Genomic DNA, 10,941 nt, shown 5'->3' with positions numbered 1-10,941 from the left:
TAGTCATTTGAGGGTCACATAAAGGTTACTTTCAATTTCTTAAATGGAACCCCCTATTTTTCATTGCATTCTTATAGCTATATTCTTGTAGCTTATCTCGAGAGCTTTCCAAAACACTATAATTAAGCACCTTTTCATTAAGTACTTTTTGAGTTATAAAGCTTGAAATAATTTTTTAATTTTACATAAACCATAAAATATCTAGTAAACCATTCATTTTTCGATTGTCTTACCTTCATACTTTTATATACAAAATAATGAAAGGAATCAATTGGTGTAAAGAAAACATACAGTTGTTTTTAAGAAAAAATATGGAATTATTAATTGCAAATTACATATTTTTTCTTAGAAACAACTATGTGTTTTCATTACACCAATTGATTCCTCTCATTATTTTGTACATAAAAGTATGAAGGTAAGATAATCGAAAAATGAATGGTTTACTAGATATTTTATGGTTTATGTAAAATTAAGAAATTATTTCAAACCTTATAACTCAAAAAGTACTTAATGAAAAGGTACTTAATTATAGTGTTTTGGAAAGCTCTCGAGATAAGCTACAAGAATATGCAATGAAAAATAGGGGGTTCCATTTAAGAAATTGAAGGTAACCTTTATGTGACCTTCAAATGACTATCCAAGGTCAAATTTTTGCCACCCATCTTCTGTCCCCCTCGAAGTCAAGCAACTTTTATTTGAAACATTTTGTTGTACATTCAAATATAAAAAAGTTATTGGAGTGGATCACTTAAAATGGCCCACCCTATATATATGTATATATATGTATATATATATATACAGGGTCTACCAAAAGTGTGGAAACCCCTAAATATCTCGGAAAATATACGTTTTACAGAAAAGTGTTTCCAACAAAAGTTGTAGGGTTTAAGAAGATCTATATACTGATTCTATCAGTTTGACCTTGGATGGCGTCGTCAAGGTCAGGTCAAGGTCACATTGACTTTTTTAAATGACACCACCTACATTTGATTGCATATTCTTATAGCTTAATTCAAGAGCTTTCCAAAACACTATAATAATGTTCATTTTTATTAAGTACTTTGCGAGTTATGAGGGTTGAATGATAGAGTAGCGCCGGTATTAACATTATCCAAGGTGTACTACATGGAGGTTACTCGCTCGGATTTGCATCTGTTGTGTGTGTGATCCAGCTAACTAAGGCAAGATCGGTCGTGGATCCAGTCAGCAAAAGCAAAGACCCAACCAAATTACAATCGAGCATTTAAAGACCTGGAAAGCAATCGACATAGTAAACAGTAAATAAATTTGTGGATGCTCATTTATCATAATAATTGTTCGAAATGTGTGCGTGTGCGTGCGTGCGGTGCGTGTATACAGAGATCAGGTTAGGTTGCACCAAACGATTGCAAATGTGTTTCAATGTGTTAAAGTAAATGCTGAAAGTGGCTGCCATTTACTTCCTGACAATATGCTAATCTTTGGTAGAATGTAGAAATGACTTTACGATTCGTTTCAAAAGGTATCAAAGCCATTTCATCCCTTATTCGCTGTATCAATTCGTGAATGGTTTTAGGTTTTGTTCTGTAAACCTTACTCTTCAGATATCCCCATAGATAATAATCAAGAGGAGTTAGATCTAGTGACCGAGGTGGCCAATCCTCTCCTCCCTCATTTCCGTTCCTTCTTCCTATCCACCGTAGCGGAAAAGTCTCATTTAAAATACGACGTGGTCCTGCACCAAAATGAGCAGGAGCTCCATCATGCTGAAACCATATTTCTTGGAAATTATTTGGAAAAGTATTCTGTATGGCTGGAATTATTTGATCAACAAGTAATCTCTCATACCTTTGAGCGTTCAAATATTCTTCAAAAAAAAACGGCCCTATTAAATAGCCATCTATTATTCCGCACCATACATTTATTTTTTGTGGATGTTGTGTGTGAGTTTCCCGCACCCAATTCGGATTCTCATCTGACCAGAAACGAAAATTTTGATTATTAACTTCTCCCGTTAAGGTAAAAGTTGCCTCGTCTGTGAAAACAATTTGATAAGGGAAGATGGGCCGGACATCTATTAGTGCCATCATTCTTTCACAGAAATGTATACGACGCTCCTCATCTCCGTTTTGCAATTCTTGAACGTATTGCAATTTATATGGATGGAACTTGTTCTTCTTTAAAATTCTCCAAACCGACATGGGAGCAATATCGTGAGTTTGAGCGACTCTCTGAACACTAGAATTGGGATCTTCAATAAATGTCTGCAGAACATCAAGTTGTTTTTCTTCGTTGGTTGCAGACAATGGTCTTCCTGACTTAGAGCGATTTCTTACGCTACCAGTTTGTCTAAAACGTTCTATTGTTTTTAACACAGTGGACTTATTAATTCGACGGTTCGGATACGTGTCATTAAATAATCGAACGACATCAGAGAACGATCTTTCGTTATCACCCCATCCACGCATCATGAGGATAGTGATTCTTTCACGTTCCGACAAGTCGCCAGCCATTTTTAAAACGTTTAATTTTAATTAATCGTACGTTGTATTTGGACGATAACAATTAATTTCTGCTTGCTCAAAGCTGAAGTTAGAAGGTGCTCGTTCTTTGATAGCTTTATACATTCTTAGTTGAATTTTAAATGCGAGTTAGACTGCATGTAGTGCGTCACATAGCGGTAAATGAAGGAACTAACGAGACGTTTCATACACGTTTTATGGAGCAATTTTTTGGCAATTTGACTTCAGCGAAATATGAGGATATGTTGAGGAATCGATCTTGCCTTAGTTAGCTGGATCACACACACAACAGATGCAAATCCGAGCGAGTAACCTCCATGTAGTACACCTTGGATAATGTTAATACCGGCGCTACTCTATCATTCAACCCTCATAACTCGCAAAGTACTTAATAAAAATGAACATTATTATAGTGTTTTGGAAAGCTCTTGAATTAAGCTATAAGAATATGCAATCAAATGTAGGGGGTGTCATTTAAAAAAGTCAATGTGACCTTGACCTGACCTTGACGACGCCATCCAAGGTCAAACTGATAGAATCAGTATATAGATCTTCTTAAACCCTACAACTTTTGTTGGAAACACTTTTCTGTAAAACGTATATTTTCCGAGATATTTAGGGGTTTCCACACTTTTGGTAGACCCTGTATACAGGGTGTCCCTAAATTCGCGCCCACGGAGTACAAGGCGTGATACTTTAGGCTAAAAGAAATAACTTTTTCCTTTAGCAAAATTGCGTGCGATAAGTAGTTTTTGAAGGAGAGCAGGTTGAAGTAAACCAATAGGCGTTCTGGTGTAAGTGGCGCTCAGGGCCGGCGCGCGCGCTTCGCTCACTTGTATCAAATTCTTGACTAGTATTTACAAGTAATGTTAAAACATTAATGCTTTGTTATAATTAGTTTACTATGAATTTATTTTTATCTTAGTTATGATTTTATTTTAATTATACATATAATTAGTTAGATTATACTTACAGATTATACTTAGACTATACTTAGATTATACTAGATTATACTTAAGACTCAAATAATAAGAATCAACTTGAATACTGAACCGTGATCTTTTTCCATATTGTATTTTTTCAAAAGTGAATAATTAACAAAATAAATATTGCTTTTATTTCTTACGTAATAAAAGATAAAAGAATGTCTGATTTCGTAGATCTATCTGAAAATAGAGACAAATGTAAATAGTAATGTGCTTTGCGAGCTAAACCTAATGCCGGCGGCACAATTGATATTTTTGTAGAAAATTTTCCAAAATGTAAGAAAATGATGAAAAAAGAAAAAAATTTAGAAGAATAGAAACGCGTTTAGCTCGCAAAGCATTACTATTTACATTACTATTTACATTTGTCTCTATTTTCAGATAGATCTACGAAATCAGACATTCTTTTATCTTTTATTACGTAAGAAATAAAAGCAATATTTATTTTGTTAATTATTCACTTTTTAAAGAATACAATATGGAAAAAGATCACGGTTCAGTATTCAAGTTGATTCTTATTATTTGAGTCTTAAGTATAATCTAGTATAATCTAAGTATAGTCTAAGTATAATCTGTAAGTATAATCTAACTAATTATATGTATAATTAAAATAAAATCATAACTAAGATAAAAATAAATTCATAGTAAACTAATTATAACAAAGCATTAATGTTTTAACATTACTTGTAAATACTAGTCAAGAATTTGATACAAGTGAGCGAAGCGCGCGCGCCGGCCCTGAGCGCTACTTACACCAGAACGCCTATTGGTTTACTTCAACCTGCTCTCCTTCAAAAACTACTTATCGCACGCAATTTTGCTAAAGGAAAAAGTTATTTCTTTTAGTCTAAAGTATCACGCCTTGTACTCCGTGGGCGCGAATTTAGGGACACCCTGTATACAGGGTGACCCATTTTAACTTAAGCAGCCAAATAACTCGAAAAATAAGCACACTACGAAAAAATGGTTAGAATCAAAATTTCGTAATTTCGAGGGGGACGTACAATGACGTTAAAATCAGCCCCCCCCGCCCCTCCCCCTGGGCGGTGAGGGGGGGCAAGTTTGAAATCTTAATTGGAACCCCCTATTTTTCATTGCATATTCTTGTAGCTTATCTCGAGAGCTTTCCAAAACACTATAATTAAGTACCTTTTTATTAAGTACTTTTTGAGTTATAAGGCTTGAAATAATTTCTTAATTTTACATAAACCATAAAATATCTAGTAAACCATTCATTTTTCGATTATCTTACCTTCATACTTTTATGTACAAAATAATGAGAGGAATCAATTGGTGTAAAGAAAACACATAGTTGTTTCTAAGAAAAAATATGTAATTTGCAATTAACAATTCCATATTTTTTCTTAAAAACAACTGTATGTTTTCTTTACACCAATTGATTCCTCTCATTATTTTGTACATAAAAGTATGAAGGTAAGATAATCGAAAAATGAATGGTTTACTAGATATTTTATGGTTTATGTAAAATTAAGAAATTATTTCAAGCCTTATAACTCAAAAAGTACTTAATAAAAAGGTACTTAATTATAGTGTTTTGGAAAGCTCTCGAGATAAGCTACAAGAATATGCAATGAAAAATAGGGGGTTCCATTTAAGAAATTGAAGGTAATCTTTATGTGACCTTCAAATGACTATCCAAGGTCAAATCTAAGGTCACCGTCGGATTGCCCGGGAAAAATCCTACAACTTTTGTCTAGGTCATTTTCCTCTGTGATGCGTATTTTTCAAATTATCCAGCCGTCCCGGAACTTTTGACACACGCTGTATATATATATATATATATATATATATATATATATATATTCATATACTTCATACACTACATATTTTATAGTCTTTACATATCTTATTATTACATATTCTACACATATTATATATATATATATATATATATATGCAGAATATACATATATATATATATATATATATATATATATGTATATTCTATACACTTTTTATTACATTGTAACTACGATATAACTACATTTAAATATGCATAAACACTCCAGCTTATAAGCGTAATATAAAATACATAAGAAAAAGCAATAATTATATAATTTTTAATAATATTGCGATGAATATTATAAAAGTCAACATCCTTCACATATGCGTAAAAATATGTATTTCCATTAATGCATTTGCGTTTTAAATTGGCAAATTGTATCGTAATTCAAGCATTTGTCAAGTATTTGAAATAATCGTAATTTAGGAATAACGAGTTTTTTGTCTCAACTTTTGCTTTAGAAAAATTATGTAGTAAAAAATATACAATTATTATATATCTCTCTCATTCCTTTAAAAGTAAAATAAAAAAGGGGAAAAGAAAATTTTTAATATATAGATATATTACATTTACTATAGAATGGTCAAAAAGAGAAAAAAAATAAAAAATAATATTAAGCATCCAAAATTTAACATGCCCCTGTTTCCTATATTTAACAGGAAGCGCTATATACACACACACATATATATATATTTATTTTATATATTATATATATTATATTTATATATATTATATATATATATTATATAATATATTATTATAATATATTATTATTATATATAATACTAGCTGCCCGACCCGGCTTCGCACGGGTGATGTGCCTAATGAAAAATATAAGACATAATCTTACGTTTAGAAAATTAAAATCCAAAAATTTGATCATACGTAAACACCTATTGTAATGCCTTATAGTGTAATATTTTTAGTTTTTCCATATGGAGAGAAAACAAATAGCGCCGATGGTTTGCCGACTCTCGAGCACGCTACATACAACTGCCCGTGCGAAAAACATGGCAATTCAAGGTTTATTCCACACACTTCTAAAGATTGTCCTTGGGATTTATTAATTGACATTGCGAATGCAAGGCGCACCGGAAACTGGACACGCTTAAATTCAAAAGCAAAGTCAGTTGGTATTAGTGGTATTCTCGGAATAAGCACATCCTCGCCTTTGAATTTTCCTATAATTATAGTAGCTTCAATCAAATTTTTCATAATTTTTTTAACAGCGAGTCTTGTTCCATTGCACAATTTCGGCTGATTCAAATTTCGTAACATGATTATCACGGATCCAACCTTGAGCTGTAAATTGTGTGGCGGTAATCCTGGTAAATCCACTGAATTTAGAAACTCATTGGATAATTGACGACTTCATTGGGATCGGTAATGGAATCGATCGTCTTAAATGAATGTATTTGTCCATTAATTTGACTCTGAATTTTTGTATTTAAGTCATCTACGTCCTTATTTTTCGCCGCTAAAATGGCTTGTTTGCGCAACCAAGCATGGTTTTTGTAATTAGCATCAATATTTGGAAACACTTTCGAAATTAATCCTTCTTTTGACGTTGTGAATTGACAAAAATTTGGTGGAAACGAAATGAGGCCAGTAGAAGAGTCAACAGGAATTCTCCCATTGCCAATGTCTAATAATCCCTTTGAGAAAACTTCTGCTGATATGTCATTTTGCAACGCCACTCGCATGTTCGTTGTTAACTTGAGATTTTTCACATATCTCCATAAAATTGATGCCTTTAAGCATGCATTTATTTCATCAGCAGCTGTTGATCTAGGAATGATTGGCAGCGTTTGACGAAAATCTCCAGCCAGTAGAATCATCGCGCCTCCGAAAAGGATCTGATTGCTGCGCAAATCTCTTAATGTTCGATCTAGTGCCTCCAATGCTCGTTTGTGCGCCATCGTACACTCATCCCAAATTATTATTTTACAATTTTGTAGCACTTTCGCCATTGTTGATGTTTTGGTTATATTACATGTCGGTTCCTCTATAGTTTGCAAATTCAATGGCAGTTTGAGCGCAGAATGAGCGGTACGTCCGCCTTCTAACAATGTAGCGATCCCAGATGATGCTACTGCCAGCGCTATTTGACCTTGTGCTCGAATCGTATCTAAAATTAATGAAATTAAAAATGTTTTACCAGTTCCGCCGGGTGCATCGATGAAAAATATTCCTCCATTGCCGTCATTTACTGCTTTAATTATCGTATCGTAAGCTGTTTTTTGCTGCTGATTTAAAAGTGGCACCTTATTTTGTACGGTTTGACTCAAAGCATTTGTATCGTATTGCCGTTCTCGTTCGAATTCACGGTTGAATGCATCGTGCATGGGACGATTAGGCGCAGGCATACCTAATTCGTTCAACATCTTGCCGGACATCATCACGCACAAATCCTCCAAACATATCAAAACCTCATTGTATATCTCTGAGCAAATTTCAAGTTCTGGATTTGCCGTTATTGAACGTACTCGATGCAAAATATCTTCAGCCATATTGTCTTTGTATTTGTTCCACAAATTATATGGGCTCGATGGAAAGCACGTTGAAATTATGATGGCAAATAATGATCGAATTTGTTGCGAAGTAGACGAAATAACAGCATCAGTAAGTGTGTGATCCCAATGAACATCATCCTCTAGTAAATGTAAACGTTGACAGGCTTCTCTATATGTTGCGCACAATTCACCATCGACAGTTCGTAGAAATTGAAATGAATTTGGTCCACGAATATTAACTAATAACAAACGCAAGTAAAAACATTCGTCATTGCGCGGGTGAACTGTGTAAATGCGCCCCAATGCATCGGTTGAATATATATTCACGTATCCCGGTACAGGCTGTCCTTGTTTCCGACGTTGGAATTTTTTAGATGATGCATTCCATGTAAAATATTTTGGCATTTCCGAGTAAAGCAATGTTCTTGCAAATGGATCGCTTGCGCATGTCTCGAAGAAGCTTGTCAGCGTTGTCGCTGGTGGTCGTTCTGCTCTTTGCGCTGCGTTTTCTGCCGTGAAATAAACTCGTTGTCCATTCTCCAGGTGAACAGCTAAATGAACTACAGTGGAATGACGTTCGTGTATGGGAAATGAAATGATTCTCCAAACCGCCTCATTGCTACTAACATATCTTCCCATCTGATATGTTGAAATTTCATCGTTATTATTTGGACCTGCAATACCAAATACAGCCATGTCGTTTCCTTTCGTGACGTACTTGCAAACATATTTGATGGACTTGACCGAATTGCAGTACTCAACATTACAATGCGCTTTAAATGTTTTGGAAAGCAGCGGCGAATACGGAACAATCCAACAGTTGTTGACTACGACATCCTTATTTTTGACTTGCAATGTTATTGTTCTGCCGTTGTCTTCTATAGAACGACGACGATACAGGGGGTAGCCATCATTCCCTGTAATTGTATCAGCCAACAAAGCACGGGGATAACGCTTCGAGCATTTGTTGTCGATCATGCACGGTGATTCACGATTGTGTTCGCCACACGGTCCATGAATCATGTTCTTCTTAACTATTTCATACAATTCTGGATCTACTTCGGGATCAGGAATTTCTGCGCAAATGATCGAGTCAATTTCATCCGGTCTTATTTTTTCGACCATCCACAGGAGAATATGCGCATGAGGCAGTCCTCTTTTCTGCCACTCTACAGAATACATCCAACATCGTACGTCTCCGAAGATATGATATTTTACAATGAAGTCCATGAGCGCTTTGAGTTTTTGCTTGAACACTCGAGCGGTTATGTCGTGACGATCGCTGGATGATTGACCGGGTAATAACAGATTAGTGATTTCGATCCATTTTGGGTTGCATGTAAAAGTAATAAATAAATCTGGTCTACCGTATTGGCGCACGTAGGTCATAGCATCTTGCGCATATTCGTGCATGTGTCTCGGGCTTCCCATATACGTTGCTGGTAAAATAATAAGTTGGCCGACATTATTTCCATTTTTATCTGCGTTCATGGCATCGCGCAAATGAATGTATTGTTCAGAACGTAATTCTTTCTGGTGTAAACGTATATATGTCAGACGTTCCGTTTCAATTTTTACATACATATCAACGGCAAACTGATGAAACAATCGACGGCATCTCAAAATGTGGTTGTTCTCGCTTAGACGAATCATGAGACGGTATGCATAAAAATTCATCGAGCTGACCTTTTTGTTTGTTTCTTGACCAGTCGCTGGATTAATCATCTTGTTTTGAAAATGGTATCCATCTTCTCCTCTGCAAAATATTAGAGGGTATTGTAATGCATCATATGAACGATGTGTTTCACTGATACGCTGAAGTTTGCTACCATTACGTCGTTGAATTACAATGTCACGAGACTCCATATTCTCCCCAACAACCACAATGGCTTCGTTTAACATAGGTGCATTGAAGCGTCTCTCATGTTCTCCTGTTGGTTTTTTGTCTGCTCTGATCACTATTTTATGATCGTCCGACGGCATTATTTCAAGGGCTGTTTTAAACAATTGGACCAATTGATTGTGAGCATGCAACAGTTGTTGCAGTTGCACGATGATCTCTCTCCTAGCTGCATGATTGATGGCACAGCGTTGATTTATTTCAGCTTCAGAATTTCCGAGGAAATAAATTTGAAGAAATTTGTATTCCCCATCAACTGATGGCAACAATGCTCCTGCACGATGGTGAATTTGTCCTTGAATCTTAAAAGTTGGATTGAAACCCCTTTCCTCAATTATATTTGCACCAAATGATGTCATTTGGAATACACAGTTGTAATTTTGAATATTCTGCAAGAAATGCTTCGATAGAGGTTCTTGTCCTGAAAGTAATGAATTCAGTGGTTCAGGTGGCGTTGTAAGTTGTGGTAATTTGATCTTTCCGTTCGCACAACATAATCCTGTTGGTTCCAGTCGAAACCTCAAAGCGCTGCAATATTGACAAATTTTGTTCATTGTTCCAAAATCGACCGATTTATCTCCAGCGTAATCGACTGTTGGATCATATCTAAACGCCAAACGTTCATAGGTAATTGATACGTTTTGTCGCCTCTCACCTGAAGTCGACGGTATGGATTCTTCCGGAGCCATAGTAGATCTCGCTTGAGAAATTCGCATTCTGTTCGCCTCCAAACGCTGCCTACGCTCTTCATCAGTGTCATTGTTTCGAAGATTATAAACTCTCCTTGCGTTACGCGTACGCCGACCGATATTTTGACGTCTCACTGGTGGCATTTTCTTATCACGATAAACCTCGTCGACGAAAACAAAAACACACGAAACCTCAGAGGAAAGAATAGCACGAAGCACAGAAACAAAGTTTTGTTCGAAGATTATAAACTCTCCTTGCGTTACGCGTATGCCGACCGATATTTTGACGTCTCACTGGTGGCATTTTCTTATCACGATAAACCTCGTCGACGAAAACAAAAACACACGAAACCTCAGAGGGAAGAATAGCACGAAGCACAGAAACAAAGTTTTGCTTTTGTAATACAAAAGTAACGATAATTGAATATGAATGAATGTCAAGCTATCAATTCTGACATTTATTTTGTTAATCATATCTTCTTTTGTTAATCATATTAATGGCGCGATCTTCTAGTTACATTGCGATTTAAAATTACGGAAAAAAGAAA

The 10,941-nt window shown here is 35.3% G+C and overlaps 1 protein-coding gene across 1 annotated transcript; it reads right to left on the bottom strand.

Moving 5' to 3' along the window:
• Nucleotides 1-6,634: 6,634 nt before the first annotated feature.
• Nucleotides 6,635-10,393, bottom strand: LOC112638327. The gene has a single exon (XM_025409825.1). The coding sequence runs from the start codon at nucleotides 10,391-10,393 to the stop codon at nucleotides 6,635-6,637; it is 3,759 nt and encodes a 1,252-aa protein (XP_025265610.1).
• Nucleotides 10,394-10,941: the final 548 nt, after the last annotated feature.

This window comes from Camponotus floridanus, unplaced genomic scaffold (genome assembly GCF_003227725.1).
Source record: "Camponotus floridanus strain SB8 unplaced genomic scaffold, Cflo_v7.5 scaffold288, whole genome shotgun sequence".
Taxonomy (NCBI): Eukaryota; Metazoa; Arthropoda; class Insecta; order Hymenoptera; family Formicidae; genus Camponotus; species Camponotus floridanus.
This window is presented reverse-complemented; position numbering and strand designations above follow the sequence as displayed.

Coding starts and splice junctions, on each gene's coding strand:
- LOC112638327 (XM_025409825.1), bottom strand. CDS start 10,393: ATGGCTCCGGAAGAATCCATACCGTCGACTTCAGGTGAGAGGCGACAA.